Source organism: Sinohyriopsis cumingii, chromosome 7 (genome assembly GCF_028554795.1).
Source record: "Sinohyriopsis cumingii isolate HCF-2022 chromosome 7, ASM2855479v2, whole genome shotgun sequence".
NCBI classification, from domain to species: domain Eukaryota; kingdom Metazoa; phylum Mollusca; class Bivalvia; order Unionida; family Unionidae; genus Sinohyriopsis; species Sinohyriopsis cumingii.
This window is the reverse complement of record NC_142967.1, coordinates 110,040,472-110,059,426: the sequence shown is the minus strand read 5'-3', so window position 1 is coordinate 110,059,426 and position 18,955 is coordinate 110,040,472. Positions and strand designations below refer to the sequence as shown.

At 35.3% G+C, this 18,955-nt stretch overlaps 1 protein-coding gene across 3 annotated transcripts in view; it reads left to right on the top strand.

Moving 5' to 3' along the window:
* LOC149795926 (uncharacterized) overlaps positions 1–12,014 on the top strand; it is a 38,518-nt gene extending 26,504 nt beyond the window's left edge. The window contains exons 4-5 of one of the 3 annotated variants that reach the window (XM_089965849.1): positions 8,604–8,694; positions 9,403–12,014. In XM_089965849.1, the coding sequence (XP_089821975.1) occupies positions 8,604–8,671 (68 nt within the window). In that variant the 3' untranslated portion in view covers positions 8,672–8,694; positions 9,403–12,014. Of the gene's footprint in view, positions 1–8,603 lie in introns of all 3 variants that reach the window. The other 2 variants (XM_089965850.1, XM_089965848.1) reach the window with 2 other exon arrangements.
* The last annotated feature ends 6,941 nt before the right edge of the window (positions 12,015–18,955 follow it).

The window sequence follows — 18,955 nt, the reverse complement described above, 5'->3', positions numbered from 1 at the left end:
TGGCCTACATGAATTCATGGAAAGATTTAATTTTCTTCTCGAAAACTTCCGGGGGACACTTGATCATGCATGAAGTTCCAGATTGTGTCACTTAAAAACTTTTTCATTGTTTCTATTGTTTTCAAAAAATATATTGAATACTGGTAAAAAGGAACCAAAGCTAGCTGCTCTATGTTGGCCGCCTTTTTACAAAAAAAGTGACACACTTAAAAGAATCCAAAGTTGGCTTCTGAAGTCAGCTTGCTTGGTAATAAATATCGTGCTGGTATGTTCAAATGATGAGCTTATTTGCTTGCCATCTGTAATCATAATTGATATAAACAGGCATTGATGTTTACAGGGTAAATAGTATACACAGCAATAACCTGCTTTAATAATACATTCTGTAACCCGTGTAGAGAAAAGATTGTCATATGTGTATTTTCAGATATTGATATTTATTTGTGAGATACTGTCACATAGTTAACCTGGATATAATACAATCTTGGTTATGTTGTACCTAACACCGTGTCATGCTTGAATGGCAGGTGTCTTCAAGCAGTTGGTTGATATTCTCCCCCCCCCCCCCTTGCTCTCTATCTCTTGTTTGCAATTTTGTTGGATCTAGTTTTCAGCTGGACAACATATTCTAACTTTTGAGTACAGCCAAACATGATTCATTTCTCCATATTAAAGTCAATCAGTAGTGTATTTTGTGTTTTCTGACGTAAGTGATTCACAATACAGTACGAATCCATACACTACATATACAGAGTTGTGGATAAAGTTTTTTTAATGCTCATGATGAAATAAATTTGGAATAAATGATAACAAAACAAGATTGTTTTATTTGATTTTATTATCAAATAAGCATTTTGTTTATCTGTTTTCTTTGCAACATGCAGTGACGAGGAGGGGTGCAAATTTAACATAAAAATTTGTTTTGTTTCTTAAGGCTCTGGATATTTGACCTAGCTTATAAGAAGTTTTACAATGGGAAAAATATTAAATATTTTATTGTGTCCCAATATATATGGTAAATATGGTAGACAAGAGGATTGCAGGGTTCTTATTATAGGATTTCTTGGTCCTAAATTAAAGTAGTACCAGCAGGATCTCCACTATGGCCGTCATTGTTTCCATTTTGAAAATCATGTTATTGTTACTCCTAGATGGATGGCCATATCAGTATTGTCATCACTACAATATTTTTTATGCTGACTAGTTGGTCGAAAGTGAAAATGATGCTGATCAAACATGAAAATCTTGTTGCTACTCCTAACTGGAACATGAACATGAGGTTTTTACCAGACATTTTTTTATGGTGTCAAGCTGAAATGAAAATGATGCTGAGCTGACATCCGGTATGACTAGCATTTTGATATTTTTGCAGTAGCTACTGCTCATGAATGGGTTGACATAATGCAATGAAGTTTCCTAAAAAGACTTGTTATCATTAGTAGTTTGTCCTAAATAAACATGATACATAATAATTTATGTTAAAAGTGTCGCACAGCCATGTTGAAAAAAGCTCAGCTGAGAATGAGGTTACTCTCCAACTTATTGACTTTCATCTATGTATATGTCACTTAAGTGAGTTGAATATTTTAATATTATGCACCTGCACCATACATTAATTATACCAGGTATTTTTATATGTATTTGCTGCCAGATTACAGTTACATTTTCTGTTTTGACAGGTTTTTTTAAAAATTTATATATTACTTTGTAGTTTACTTCTAATGGTAGGATCTGATAAACTTAACAGTCAGGTGCACAATCTCAGGTCCAACTGGACATCATGTTTTGATTTGGATCTGGGGCCCTGAGTGGCCAAGTGGTCTAAAGCACTCTCCATTATGGATCTCTGCCATTTCACTTCTGTCTGCGTGGGTTTGAGTCTCGGATTTCGGCTCATGTGGGTATGTGAGAAAGCTTGTCAGTAGCTTCTTGTTGGTCGGTGGTTCTTTCCGGGTTCTTCCTCTACCATTAATACTGGCTGCCATGTATAGCCTGTTGTGTGCTGAAAAATGGCGTTAAACCCTACAACAACAACAAGTTTAATTCTAATGGTAGGATCTGATAACAGTTGTACTGTCATCCAGAATCCAGCTTCCGCATTCTATGGATTTCACTTTTTTTCTCTTCAATTTTGACCTCTCTTATGCATAATCAATTATTCCATTGATAATCAAAACACAAATATTAACAAATGCATGATCGATCACATCAGTTATGAACCAGATGTCTCTACCAGGTTTCTTGTTCGTGCCAACTGAAGATAGTGCCCTTAAGACATGATATTCATTCATTACTTCATGACTGTGTCTGGTGCCAGGCACATGGTGTGTGCTCACGATGCTTCTATCATGTTGTGGTCCTGATAATGAATGAACTACTTTTTGTATCACTGTTGTATATTTATGAACAGAAAGAAAACACAGAATAATCTTCCGTGCATACTGATTGGGCTGGATAGGGGTGTGGTCTTTTTAAAAAAAAATGTCTGCCATTCAGATAGGTTGACAGATATAATCTTGCTCTAATTTTTAGAGGTATTACACTCTGTGGTCTTAAAATAAGTAATAGAAACAAGTGAAGAACAGTAAGCTTTATAAATTTGAATAAATCATTTTTTCTACTGAAAATGTATTAAAAAAGAACTTACGCTATTGTTAATTAAATCCCAAATAATCCTAATTATGGACACAAGTCCTAATAATTAAAGTCCTGAATAAAATTTAGTAGATACATGTATCCAAATGAAATGCAGCATACATGCCAACCATTATGCTTTGGGCATAATCATTACACTTTTTTTCACCAAATTATTTCTTACGCTCACCTGTGTATGGAGCATGCTTTACAGGTACATTAAAAATAAAAATAAAAATTAAGCAATAGATGTGTTTGTCATTTATATTTATATCTTTTTAATTCCACTCATCTTAAAAACTTGAGAATATTCTAAGAAGAAAGACTGCTGAGTGAGAATAGAGCTAATTTGTTAAGCATAGACCTAGATGTAATTTTCTATATATAGCAACTGTAATTGACCCATTTTCAATAAAAAAAATCATGTTTCTTTCATTTGAAACTAACCTTGCTGATTGATTATGTTGGCATTCGAGTTAGGTAGCAGACTAGTCTGTACTTTTAAAGGAAATGGCAACTGCTTTTTTCAGCAAACAGGCTTACGGTGTTACTTGTGGCTGAAACTTCTTTGAGCAGATGGGTCTTTTTAAACTCAGATCAGAGAAAGGACAAATCAGCACAGCATTATAAATTTGTATATAAGAAAAGTATACGTGAGGGATGCAATACAGCGCTCGGGTTGAGCATTTCATCATTTGTAGACCTCCTCATGATTAGGCAAAAGTTAGACATGTAGACTAGTGAGTGTTGAATATAAATAATTTTTCAGTATGCTTTGTTTTGGTATTCTTGTTTTAATCCACACGGAATTTGCTTATTGTCCCAAGTATTTTGACCTACAGATCCAGGTTAATAGTAAAAATAAACAGATACATATTTGGCTGTGAATTCGTAATCTCAGTGAAGTAGGGATACTAACATTGGTACCTTATAAAGAATACACTTTTTGTGCTCAGATTGCACTTTGTTACCCCTTGTATTAGCTAAAATTATGCTTAAACCTCTCTTAGGGTTGGCATATGTATGCAGAAGGTGTTGATGTGCCTATGGTGGCCCATATTGTGATTTTGCACCAACAGTATTTTGTTGAATCGCATTAATATAATTCCAGGTTTGAATTCACCTTAAATCCCAATGAATGTCTCTGTCCAACAATACTACATTCATTTTTTATCACCATTCTATATTTCCAGAGGAAAAATAATTTGGATAATTCCAAATCAAATACTGTAGAAAACAATGATGACTTGATTCTGTTCATACGTTAAAGCATGAATGAATAATTTTTACGATAATATAGTCCTCACAACTAGCATTTTCTAATGAAAAATTGATACCTAATGGGAAATAATCTTCTAGAAATTTCTTATTGTTTAGAAGATAAAATCATAGTTATAATTATATATTTATTACAAAAATTATACCGGCCGAGTCATACAGTAAACTTTTAAAAATGGTACTAATAGCTGCCTCGCAAGGTGCTCACCATTAAGAGGCTAGTATTAGGACTAGTCAGGCTGATGTCAGGATCACTATAAACTGTCACACTGCAGACATTGTAGCGATGATGATGGCAAAATTGTTAAAGCTACATTAAAAATCAAAATCACACACACACACACACACACACACAAACAAATTATAACACAAAATGTGTAAACAACAGGTGGACCAGGCAGTTCATAGGGATTTCCAAAGTTTTAGACTCAGGACAGGTCATATGTACTATATACATATATCACGTAACAGTTTGTTTTGTTTGGCCCCGGGGGGGTGGGTTAATGCCATTTCTCATTGCAAGATAGGCTATACATGGTTGTCAGTATATTTGGTGGAGGAAGGGTCTGAGAAAACACCAATCTGGACGAAGCTACTGGCAGTTTTCTCACAAACCCACATTGGCCAATCCTGAGACTTAAACCCAGAGGTGTGATTGCAGTTATCGGTACAGGATAGCACTTTAGGGCCTCACATCATGTAACAGAATCTTTATAAAGTTTAAAAGAAACTGGACTTGTCAATGATTCCTGGTTTTCCTTTCCGGTCAGATGAGGGGCCCTGAGTGGTCTAAAGTACTCACCGTTACGGATCACTGCCATCTCACCTGTCATTGTGGGTTCAAGTCTCGGGTTCAGCCAATGTACATATGTAAGAAAGCTTGCCAGTAGCTTCTTATAGGTCGGCAGTTCTTTCCTTGGTTGTCCCGGATACTTCCTCCACAGTTAATACTGACACCATGTAAAGCTTATCAGGTGCTGAAAAATGGTGCTAAACCCTACAACAACAACAACTGGTCATTGCAGTGTGACCATACAGTACTATGCCTAAATTGAACACATGTCTATCAGATACACATTGTGTATCACCCCAAACTTCTAAGACATATATTTACCAAGGATATATAATCTATCTCTAATTGTTCTTTCATCAGTTTCTCCTAATATGTGGCTTCAAATTTTTAATGGCTTTAAACAGGCAATCATGGTGGAACTTCTTTATCTTCTCTGAACTGGAGGTGGGAAACCTTTGGTATTAATTCTAGGTTAATTCCAAATACTGTCATTGGGTTAATTTTTTTATTGCAGCAATATTGGCTGATCTAACTTTCAAACTATTCCTTTTCTGAAGCTTGTGTTCATTTATGTAAATAATGACTATGTTGGAATATAGAACCAAACTGGAAATAATTAGAAAAGGAGAAAAGCATAATGATTTAATGTTAATTACCTAATTAATTAAATATTCTTTTTAAAAATACACAGCATTACTGAGCAGCAATTTATGTTTTTATTTTGCATGAAAGTTGTAGTACAAGTTCATTTCAGCATTTTGTCAGTAGATGAATTCCATAAAATGAAGATAATTTGCAGCAAGTTCTTAACCTTGCTATATTGTCTACTAATAATATAACTTTCTTAGTCTGTGGATAAACCTATGGGTTATGATGCATAATCATTGATCTTTATATCTCTCTTTCTGTGTCTCTGTTTCTCTCTCTCTGTTTCTCTCTCTCTCTCTCTCTCTCTCTCTCTCTCTCTCATTTCTGCAGATATATTTTGTTACAAAGATATGGAAGATGCATTTTTTTTTTTAAATCCAGTAGTTTAGAGCTTTTGTTAAACAGATTATAGATATATGTGGCTGTGTGAATCTAATAAAATACATGTACAAATAAGCTTTATATATAGCTAGAAACCGATTTTACATGAAAATATAACAACTTAATCTTTTTGCATTTCTCAGTCCATATTACAATGCAGTAAGTGTTCTCTCATTATCTCAGTCCATATTAGAATGCAGTAAATGTTATCTCAGTCCATATTAGAATGCAGTAATGTTATCTCAGTCCATATTAGAATGCAGTACATGTTATCTCAGTCCATATTAGAATGCAGTAACGTTATCTATCTCACATGAAGGTCTTATGCACTTACATGCAATGACTGTCAGCCCACCCCAGTGGAATTGTGAATTGTGAAAATCTTTTTATCACTACTTCTCAGGAATATTAGAGATGGCTTCTGCTTACTTAATTTAAAAAGAAGATATAGATTTATTATGAATTCCTCAACAACAAAAAATTGGACATTGGATCATCACTTCCTTTGAGGGACTCTTGTTTCTCTATGCTATTCATATGCCTAGCTAGTGGATATCCAAAACAAGAGTCCCACGAAGAGACTGATGCTTGACTGGGTGAGAAGACCATATCTTCCTTTTAACTAGCAGGTGTTCAGACTATCTCTGATATTCCTTAGCGACAACAATATTTTCAAATCAACTGCTGTGGTGCACATATTGGATGTCAGCTTGGCAACATTTTCATTAATAAGAAAGCAGACACCATTAGAAGTGTTTTAGTGAAATCCCCTTGTCATAATAATCATCGACTAAAGGGGGATAGTTAATAACAGGAAGATTTTTAAACAGTCATTTCAGCATTATTGGATGTATGATTGGCACCATTTTCCTATATGATTAACTAGGTATCATAATAATTCTACTGCTGAAAATCCAATGTTAATAAAGCCATTTATTTGTGAGAAGTAGAGATAACAATACTTTTAAGATATGGCTTTCCATTCTGAAGTTGCAACAAGGTTTTCATGATGGCCACTGTATGGCAGCTATATTGCTTGTCAGATTGGCACCATTCTCAGTTAAGACCAATTGAACATCATAAAAGGTCATCAGATGAAATCCCCATGTTAATATGACTTTTTGTTCAGGTACGGTTGTGATACATTTTTTAAGATGATTACTTTGGTGCCATATTAGATGTAAGATTGGCACAGTTTTGTTTCGGACCAGCTAGACATCACAAGAAGTCGTTTACTGAAAATTCCATGTTGGTATGACCATATATTTAGAAAATATAACAATAATGATAGTTTCAAGGTGGCCACTCTGGTGGCCATAATGGACATCAGATAGGTACTGTGTTCATTTTTGACAGACTAGATAGCATCTCAAGTCTTTTAGTAAAAATCCCATGTTGATTGGACCATCCATGTAGGAGCAGTGACAACAAGAATTTCAAGATAATTGTTTTGATGACCATATTGGATATCAGATTGGCACCCATTTTGTATGACCAACTTGACATAAGTCTTTTAGTGAAAACTATTTTGATGTGAATATATTTCTGCAATTAGGAGAAGGAGATGCAGTAATAAGATTTTCAGGATGGATAACAAAACGTTCAGTATGGCGGTTGAAGCAGCAAGATTGGATGTCAGATTGGCACCATTTTCATTTAGGACCATGTAGAAGACTTTTAGAGAAAATTTGATTTTACCAACCAATAGGTGGAGTAGCAATAGCAAGATATTAAAGATGGCTGCTGTGGTGACTGTATTCTACATCAGAATGGCACCATCTTTATTTAGGACCAACTAGAATTCATAAGTCGTTTATTGTATACCCCATGTTGATTTAATCATCTGATCAGTAATAACAAGATTTTCAAGATGACTGCCCTGGACTCTACTGGATGTCAGAGTAACATCATTTTCTTACACCGCCAACTAGACTATGGGATGAATGTGTGTGGTTATTAAATTTCATGGAAGTCCATCGAGTAGTTTAGGAGGAATAGTGATCAAAACAAACGTTTGCAAACCAACAGACAGACAGCAGACCATTCCATCAGCTCTTGTCTGTGACCAGTCAGGTGCACAATCACAGGTCCAACTGGACATAATGTTTTAATTTGTATCTGGGGCCCAAAGCGCTCTCCGTTATGGATCAGTACCATCTCATCTCTGGCTGAATCCAAGACTCAAACCCACGCAGACAATGTGGGTATGTGAGAAAGCTTGCCAGTAGCTTCTTGTGGGTGGGTGGTTCTTTCCAGGGTTTTCCTGGGTTCTTGCTCTACCATTAATACTGGCCACTATGTATAGCCTATCATATGCCGAAAAATGGCGTTAAACCCCCTACAACAACAACAACAAAAATTTGTATCTTCTTGGTTAGATCTAAGGCTAATTTGTTATTTGGTTCAGTATCTTATGACACCTGGCATCATATGTGGAATTTATTCCATTTGATCTGCACTTGTCATAATTGGTTTTGTGATAAGGCACAGAAGAGTACATAAACTAGACCAGAAGTATTATTTCACCTATAATTTAGTTCAGTTCTCTGTATTTCTGGAATCAAAATCAGCTTGAAGCTTGTTGTTTCATGGTTCTGTCTTTTCAAGCTTTTCTATCTTATCTTGGTGCCAGAAAAAGAAATTACCTGTACCTGCACGGACATTGACATTTATTAGACATCAGCTTTAAATGTAGACTAAAAATGTGCCCTTATGAATTGTGTTACCAATTGGTCAAATTCTTTCCCAAAATGATCAGCCCAAGTCACCCTAGAAAAGACCCAGATTTAATATTAGCAATCACCATTGCACAGTAGTGTACACACATATGAAAAGGAACTAAACTTTGTCCTGTTTGTCTGAATTTTAGGTCAACAAGGAGTGATCAGCAATGAACAATACAAGAATGTTTGCACAGAGGAAGAACATGTGCTGTGATTGAAGATGTCTCTGATCAAGTTGTCAGTTATTCTTTTAATCATTTTTGATTTATTGAAGAAAGCTGAAAGCCATTTTGAAGATTTATGGTTTGCATGTCTTACATTTCCCTCATGAAATTTTATGCAAATGCAGAGCACAGTTTAAAATAGTTTAATATGGACTTGAATATCCATGACATACTTATGGGGGCATTATATCTTAAATAAAAAAGTGACAAGTTCAGTACTTAGTACAGCAGCAAAGCATTGAGAGCAAATAGTGCATAGCATACAGGTAATATCGTATACATTATATTTACAGTATAAATAATTAACAATGGTGGGTCTAATGGTAACATACTGAATTACATATTGAAAAGTTCTCTGGATTGTTTATGGACGTCAATACTCAAAAAGTAGATGAATAATTCGAAGCTGTGCAAGTTAAATGTTTTAAAACGTGCATGCAAAATACAAGGCATGCTAAAGTGTCACAATATAAGAAAAAGACAACATACTCAAAGTGTTGCTTTATGTATATCCCATGACAGGATGCAATTCTTGTTTGTTTTTAGTATAAGGAAAAATTTTGACTTATGAAACTTCAGGATGATGACTATTTGTTGAAACAAGGTCTTTTGATTTGTCAAGTAGAAGGAGGTTTTTATAGCTCAAGAAGAAGCACTTGCATAGCTTTACAGTGGTGTTCTTCAGACGAACTATTTGATCTACGATTCTGAAATTTTGCAGTGAAAGTGGTGGCCACCTACATTTGCAGCTGCTAGACTGACCATGGGATTCCACAGGATTGGATCAAGTATACTTCTCAGTGGAAACTCTCTTGTTAAGACACATCTAGCATGAGCAAATGAAAAGGTTCTTGAAAAAATGTATTACCATTTTAAGAAGAGTGCTGTACATGAATTTCCTTGAATTAAAAATGAATCATCCCATGCATGAAATATATATGACGAACTCAGATTTTATATTAGATGCTGGTTCTGAGCATGTTTAGGATCAAGTTACATTATTGTCTAGAACCAGTAATGGAATGTCAAGGTGTATATATCGCTACTTGCAATTCACACATGTCGTTATCCAGTTTGCATTTAACAAAGTATCACTTGTCTATAACACATCACATTCTCATACATGCCAACCATTACACTTTTGGCATAATTATTACACTTTTGGCACAAAATTTTCAAACTTCAAAACATATCAGGTTAGGGAAAAGGACAAATCAACACTGAAATATGAGAGTAATGTAATACAGCACTCGGAGCACATGATCATGCTCATTGCAGAATTCCAGTTCAAAATAATTCAGCAGAAGTTACACATGTACACTATTTGAATTAAGTGCTCAACATCAATCATTTTTCAGTATATTTTGTGTTTATACTCCATATGGATATTGCTCTTTTTGTCAAGAATTTTAACAATTGCTTCATAACCAGGTTATTAGTGAAAATGTATCTTTTTCATAGGTGCTGTAATTCCGGCATGTAATATATAGATTACACTTTTTATGCCCAAATTACAGGTTTTTGGCCACTTATCACAGCAGTAATTATGCTTATACCTTTTGTGGGTTGGCATTGATATATTTTAGTACATTGAAACTTGGTTTTAATATAAGAGTACCTGAATTATAAATATTATACCAGTAAACAGCTATTTACAATAGCAGTAGTACATTACCTACCACTATTACATTGCTTATATTGTGGGATGCAAGTCACCATATCTAAGCTAAATAGGCTGATAAATACATTTATTTGTTTTATGTTACTTTCTTTGTTTTTCATCTTGGTAGTACATCATAATTTTCTGTTTTTGATTCTTTTTTCTTTTTTTGAAATGTCATTTTTATATCTCACATTTATATTCTATATTGATAAGTAAGTATTCCTTGGATCTAACTTTTATTTACAGCTTTAATAATTATGGTTCTTATTTTAGAGAAATGAATCTGGAAGTTAATTTTTCTCATCTGTTAAAATCTTGGCTACTTGCTCAGTAAGCGTTTCCATTCCATTTTGGGGCCCCGAGTGGCCGAGTAGTCTAAAGTGCTCTCCGTTACGGATCACTGTCATCTCACCTCTGTCTGCGTGGGTTCGAGTCTCGGATTCGGCCAATGTGGATATGTGAGAAAGCTTGCCAGTAGCTTCTCGAGGGTCGGTGGTTCTTTCCAGGGATTTTCCGGTTTCTTCCTCCAACATTAATACTGGCCGCCATGTATAGCCTATCGCGTGCTGAAAAATGGCGTTAAACCCTACAACAACAACACAAAAAAAAAATCCATTCTATTTAATTTAAATCAGTTTTTATACCTTTGATTAGCTGTTGGTGTAACTGCATTGAGAGATTCTTTTCACACTCGTGCGAATTCATCTGACTTGTTATAGCTAGGTGTTTTCCCTCCTGATTTCTTCACAAATTCACATTCACCGTTTTCCCAATCAACAGTTCTAGGTAGTAAAATTTCCTTTTTGTAAAATATAAAAATTTTCTCTACCTGTCATTAATCATCACATTTTTAAATGAAGTTTTTTATATATATCTACATCTATATCCAAATCATGCATGATAAATTCCTTGTATAAATCAACTTCATTTGTATATTGTTATTTACGTCTATATTGTGTGTTTAACATTTGTTCATGAATGTAGATTGTAAGGGTCATTTGTCCCAAACCAAAATGCATCCTTGCAATTAGCTGGCCACAAGGTTGCAGCAAGCTTGTATCATCCAAATAAGCTTGCAAATAAATATTTGTTAGCTTGCTCAAGCATGGCACCATTTCTGGTCATTTTCTTACCAGTGTCTGCAAGCTTACACTTATTGCGTGTTTGCACAATTCAGAAGCTTCCTTTTATCTCCAGATCCAATTTCTTAGAGAAATTTCGTTCATTGCATGTTATATACATATAAACTGTGAATAACTTTTAAACAATTTAAGACAGCAAATATACAGGAAATAATGTTATGCTGAAGATGACCTCAGTTAATTTAATAATGCAGATTATTTAATTTCGAGCAATTACATTTTCTTATATTTAATATTATCAGATTTATACATTCTTTAATGTAGTAAATATCAAAACTTATAATAATAATAAACAACTCCATTATTTACAGATGCAAGCTAAGTAAATGGATGATTTTATTTCTTGTCATCATACATTTCCATACAATATCAATGCTTAAATAATAAGATTTTTTTATCAAAAAAGAGGGAAAAACCAACCATTATTGATAAAATTCAATTGTTCTTAAGCTTTTGCTATCATCATATATATTATGTGTCCCTGTTATTATTGTAAGTGTTGTTGTAAATAAAGTGATACAATGATAATGATTATTATTAAAATTGTTTTTATTATCTGCTGCCAGAAGGAAAAATTGGTGAAATATTATCATTATTATTATTATTAATACTAATATCTGCTGCCAGAAGAAAAAAAATCATTGGCAGTTCTTTCTATACTAGATAAAAACTTAAAATGTATATAATTATTGTTTTCTGAAAGAGAGAGAGAGAGAGATATCCTATTCTGCAAGCTATCTGTAAGGAGTTAAGATTCATGATTTTTTATTACAAAGAGGTCAAATAATAAAATCACGCAAGAAGAAATGTGGTTTTCTGCAAGAGACCTATTTCACCATTGAGATCTAAGTGGCAGTTACTTCCTTTGCTTTTAGCCTTGGGACAAGTTTACAAATTTAGAGGGGCCCTGAGTATCCGAGTAGTCTAAAGTGCTCACCGTTCCAGATCACTGCTACCTCACCTCTGTCTGCGTGGGTTCGAGTCTCAGGCCTGGCTAACGTGGGTATGTGAGAAAGCCTGCCAGTAGCTTGGGTCGGTGGTTCTTTCCGGGGTTTTCCAGGGTTCTTCCCCCATCAATTATACTGGCCGCCATGTATAGCCTATTTTGTGCTGAAAATGGTGTTAAACACTACAACAACAACAACGAATTCAGATCTGCATAGAACATATCTGAGTCAAAAACAAAATGCAGCCTCAGTTTCAAAGAGGATCCATTTTCAAAATCAGACTGTCACAATTTAGGGGGTGCTCACCAGTTATGTACTTTTTAGGAGTGATGTATGTAAGGTGAAGCTGTTTGCATTTAAAATATGCACAGTGGAGAGAATGTTGGCATAACTCTATGCTACTTTAATCTAATGTGGCTGACATTTCTTTGGTTATTGTACTTTTGGAAATTGTACATGATCTAAGCACACTGCTAACTAAAATGACTACTCCCTTGTGCTCAAAAAATCAGCCTGAATTAGTCTAAAGTACACTATCCATAGCAGAATGGGGAAAATGAATTTTGCCAGACTAGACAATAGCAGCTTCTGAAAGTGCAATGAATGAATTACCAAATATGTAAAATGTAAAAAAAAAGTTATTAGCTCTTTTTTTTATACAATTTACCTCTGAAGTTCAGGAAGTGAAAATGACCAAGTGGAGCTAGCACTTTTTTGAAAGGTGCACATATGGAGTAAGGCCAGGCTATATACTCTATAACCTATATTACACCCATCAGTCATAATCAAAAAGGGAATTGAAGGTTCTTTGTATTATACCTAAGATATACAAGGTCTTTTTAAATAGCCAGTATAACCAGTGAGGAAAGCCGGGGAAATTCTTTTTCTTTAAATTTCTAACCCTGTGCAAAATATGAAACTGTAGAGCGCCACCTTAAAAGAAACATAAAAATGTATGTAATTATTTTTCTTATTGTAGTATCATTATGTATAATGTTCTATATAAAATGGTACATTCATATTGATGTTAAGCATGAAAATAAGCTAATTATGATAATTTTGCTCTTGCTTACATAGTTTGCCATGAGGCATGTTTATGTGAGTAGTGACCTTAATTATGGGGAAATTAGAAGTCTTAGATTATAGGAATAGAGTCAACTTAAATTTAAAACTGTTGCATTAAGTAAAAGAAACATATAGTGCAAATATTTTTTTTTCATTTGTTTGAATGAAATTAAAAAAATAAATGATGAAAAAGCAATTTCGCTTCTTCCATATTAAACAATATGTAAATATTTTACCTTTTGACCTTTATGAACTTCCTCTGTTCCATCCCTTTTCAAACTAAAATTTATTGCTGACATCTCAGGAATAATTCTGGCTAGTTTCATGTTCCTGTCTTTCAACATAACATTGGTTGCTGTATTGACAAAATGTAATGTACATTTTTAAAATAGCACACTTTTTATCATAAGGAGGTGGGGGGGCAGGACTTGTTAGAGATTATGGCACTAATAAATACTGTTCGGCAGGGGAGATACAGGAGAAATATGCAAAAGAACTGTTTTGATGCTTGTGACTTGTATGTTTCAACCATACAATCAAAATTAAATCATTAAATAATAATACCTATGTTCTCTTTAAAGGGGTGCTCACCAGATATTATGTACTTTTTGAAAGAGTGACGTATGTAAAGTGAAGATGTTTGCATATAAACCATGCACAGTGGAGAGAATGTTGGCATACCTCTATGCTACTTTAATGTGGCTGACATTTCGGTGGATATTATACTTTTGGAAATTGTACATGATCTAAGCATAGTACTAACTAAAATGACTGCTCCCTTGTGCTGAAAAAATCAGCATGAAGTAGTCTAAAGTTACACTGTCCGTAGCAGCTATTAAAATACGGAAAATGAATTTTGCCAGACTAGACATTACCAGCTTCAGAAAGTGCAATGAATGAATTACCAAATATATAAAATGTATTAAAAAAAAGTTATTGGCTCTTTTTGATACAATTTACCTCAGAAGTTCAGGAAGTGAAAATGACCAAGTGGAGCTAGCACTTTTTTGAAAGGTGCACATCTGGAGTAAGACCAAGCTATATACTCTATAACCCATATTACACCCATCAATCATACGCCTAAATAAAAGGAATTAAAGGATCTTTGAACTATACATAAGATATACAAGATCTTTTTTAAATAGTCAGTATAACCAGTGAGGAAAGCCGGGGAATTCTTTTTCTTTAAAATTCTATCCCTATGCAAAATATGAAACTTTTGAGTGCCATCTTAACTTGTTAATTCTGGAAATTTCATTGCAAGCAGTACCAAATCTGACACTAATTCTTGAGAAGTAAGGTCTGTCAAATATTGACCAGCCAAGGCACAAACAAAACAGTCGGCGCGTAAGTCTAGGATTGTAAGTTAAACACACCTGCACGCCCTTTCATTTCTTATTCTATAACATTGGTGCTCAACCTTTTTTTGGCCAAGGGCCAGATTGCATTTCCTAATACCATTCGAGGGCACAAACACTAATTTCTTTAATATAATTACTGTTCACAGGCCAGATTTCTGTGTTGTTTTAATTTGTCCTGAAGGCCAGAGAGAACGCGTTCGCGGGCCAGATCTGGGCCACGGGTTGTGCACCCCTATTATATAACCGATCTCACTTTTCTTGTTTCTTTTCCCTTTTTGTTGTCTTTTGCTTTTTTTTTCTTTCTTTAATACTGCATGTTGCTAAATTGTGTTTATTCAATATTGCCTACCCAGGTAATACTTCACAGCTGTGTGCTAAAGCAAAAAATGGTATAAGTGAGCCTACTAAATTCAATGAGGACTATTAAGATCCTATACATTTTCAGTTTAGTAGTGAGCTCTACTCCTCAGTCATGGACTCAATGCCACAAGCGGTGAAAAATACCGCTCAACCGATAAATGCTTTTTTTCAAATAAACTTAGAGGGGGGTGGTGGAGAAAACCAAAGGCTTTTAGCCTACCACACCCAGGGATGCCAGATCGAAAATTTTGGGAATTTTAAAGATTGTCCGTGACTATCAGAAATCTTAATGGCCTTAAAAACCCAAGGGATAGACACAAGTACAATCGATGGCCTACAGAATGGAGAGATGCATACATTTATCATAGATCCCAAAAGTCAAGAAAAACTGATCCTTGACCAATATGATATTAAAGTCTAAAGGCTGAAGTAGATAATGCACCACAAAAAATCAGAGAGGTCGAGGCCACGGTGACAGACATCTTTGTCTCTGTACTACCTCTCGAGAGTGATAGCAGAGAGATGGAGAAAAAAAGCCTAAAAAGTCAAAGCCAGTAAAATGGCAACTGTGTGGGGCTTCAGAAATGTAAAATCAGGAGTGCGAGTTATCACAGTTCTTAAAGACGAGGCTAAGCACATTTCAGCATACTTCTAGGGGATGTGAGCTAGATAGAATATGCCCCGATGCAAACAAACTGGCCACGGTCCAAAAGACTTCGAGAATCAGCCAATAGCGGCAACATACAAAAGTAAGGCAGCAAGCAAATGCACTAAAATGAATGAAGAAGAAAGCTTGGGATGAACGAAGCAAGACAGTTAGAGATAAATAAGCTAATTGAACAAAGTAAAATGGATAGCTTACCACAAAACAAAATAACACAAAACAAAAACGAGGAGCAAATACCTATCATAGACAAGTCAGATTCAGGGGAAAACCAAAACTTAAACGGGGAAGAACCCTATGGAACACAAGCGCCTAGTACAGGTACAGCCAACATAGATGCAAAACATACAGACAGCATGGAGCTCACTATGGAAGGCACTTACAACATCCAAATCCCCAGTATCCACTTTACTGCAATACTGGGAGATAAGGAAAACACTTTCCAAAAAGACTTGGAATGGGAGAACTTCCTAAGTCCCAATAAAGCAGGGAAGGTACAGACCACAAAGAAAAAGGAGAACATTCTGGAGAAAAATTCGTTCTACCATAACCTACAGGGGAAGAGGGAAGTTCCCAAGATGAAGAGGAAAAAGAATTACCGCAGCAGAAAAAGGTCTGGTGGGTCTAATTGGCTTGATTCCTCTTATGTCCACACCGATGCCTAAATTAAGAAATAAAGAGATGGGGAAAAAACATCTGCCTTTAGCTCCGCACAGACATGTAAAACAACACTAACGCAGGAAATGGACAATGGGAACAAAACATCCCAAACAGTGATTCCGCTGGTGGAAACCACAATAATAGGAATCAAGAAAAAGAAGGGGGAGACATTTCTAACAGATACAGACACACATGAAACGGATGATGGAAAGGACAGAAAAAGAAAATGACAATGACAATGAAAATGACATTATAATAGATATAGATGAAACAAAAATGGGAACAGACAATGATGAAACAAACAACATAAATATAAATGAGGAGGAAATAAAAAATGAGTTAAATAACAAAGGATCTGACACAGGGCCAGTACACTCAGATATGTAAAATCAATTAATCAACAAACCTTAAAATAAAATTTGACAGCTAAAAAACCTCAATATAAATCTTACTAAAGTACAAGGCCAGGAGATGCGGCAACCTGCCAGGATGGAAATAAAATGTTAGGGAAAAAAACTATGTAAGTAGTGAATGGGGTGAGATTAGCGACAATGGGAATTAGCATTAAAAACACCCCCCTGGGTAAGATTAGCGACAATGGAAATTTAACATTAACCACCCTGGGTAAGATTAGCGACAATGGAAATTTAACATGGGCAAAAAAAACCTGGGTAAGATTAGCGACAATGGAATTTAACATTGGAGAAAAGAAAAAAAAGGAAATATCCATTTTAGCAACAAAGGCATTCGAACAATGGAAAAAAAATAATGATTCTAGGGACAGAGGCAATTGAACATGGGGAATAGAGTTTGGGTCTGTCTAGGGACAAGGGGAATTGAACATGGGAATAGAGTTTGGGTTTGTCTAGGGACAAAGGGGAATTGAACATGTTAGAAAAAAAAAAAACTACTTTAGGGACAAGGGGAATTGAACATGGGATTTTTTTTTTTTAAAAAAATTAAAAAGGGGTAGGCAATCGAAAGTCATTCTCTTTTCGAGAAATGTGGGTGGCCCTGAAAAGGGCCTTTGGGTTTTTTCTTCTTCTTCTTCTTCTTCTTCTTCTTCTAACTCCTTAACTTCTTCCTTCATCCTCTTATTTGTTCCATCATTCCTTTCTTCTTTTCTGTTTCCGGCATCCAGTCCGGGTGACCCATGGCTCGGAACTTCTCTTGGATTTTCATCCAGTTTGAGTTTAGTTTTTCTAGTTCTTCCTTTTTCTTTCTATTTTCTTCTTCTTTTCTTTCCTTTGACCACTTTTCTTTGATCTTCTTGACCTCTTCGGTCAGCACATTCCTCATTACTTCTTCCGCTTTCTTAAGCTTGTCTAAGCCCCACTTCACAAAAGACCAATCTGTCCATTCTACAATGTCTTCTAAAAAAACACCTTACACTCGTCAGATAAACTATGACTTCTTTCAACTTGCCCACTTTCACATACGGTGGGTTAATTAAACCTCTGATTCTCTTCTCCTCATCCTCTATCATTTCTTTTACAATATTGATGGCTAAGTGGAGGCTGGTTACTTGTCTTGAGACGAAGTCTTTTGTCACTGCATGCCTCCATTCCTGTTCAAGCCTTTCTGCTACATTGAATCCATCCACCATCCAATACTAACTTCCCATAAGGTTGTTATACAAAGCTGAAGCTGCTGGCATCTTCTTGTTTGCTTATTCCGTAGAATGGGCTCCAATGGCAAACACTGTTAGTTTTATACTAAAAGCGCGGACGTGATGGAAAACATCCCCCTAAGACATAAAATTGATCTTACCTAGATCATGACCAAACAACGCGCGGACGTGAAGGAAAACATCCCTACTTTTCTCATTTCATATAATATACTATCCACATAAGTGAAGCAACAATAAACAAACCCCAAATCTACTATTTACACACGCAAATCATTAAAACAAAATCCATAATCTACTATCCACACAGTCGTACGTGAGCGGTTACAAAACCCTAACTATACTCTCCACATATGCTAAGAAACAATAAACAAACCCATAATCTACTATTCACACAAACACACAAACACATACCCTCACACTAAAAAGAGTCAGTGTTTATATTCACACTACTCTACCTACACACATTGGCAAATTGATGGTTATTTCTTTTCTAGAGTATTGGGTAGCCCTGAAAAGGGCTGTTGGGTTTTTTTTAAACTCCAGATGCACCTATCTAATGCTGGCACCTTCCTGGCCTGGCGCCACACACGCATCTTCTTCCCCAGTCTCCTTTCACCTTTCTTCTTGGGAGTGCAGAGGCGGGATATGTGGCTTCAGAATCCCAATTTTCTGTCTCTGGGATTCTGAAATTTCCTCTCTCCTCTTCTTTGTTTCTTCTCTCCTCCTCTTCTTTTTTTCTTCTTTCCTCCTCCTCTTTCATCCTTGCTTCTTCGACAATGGCC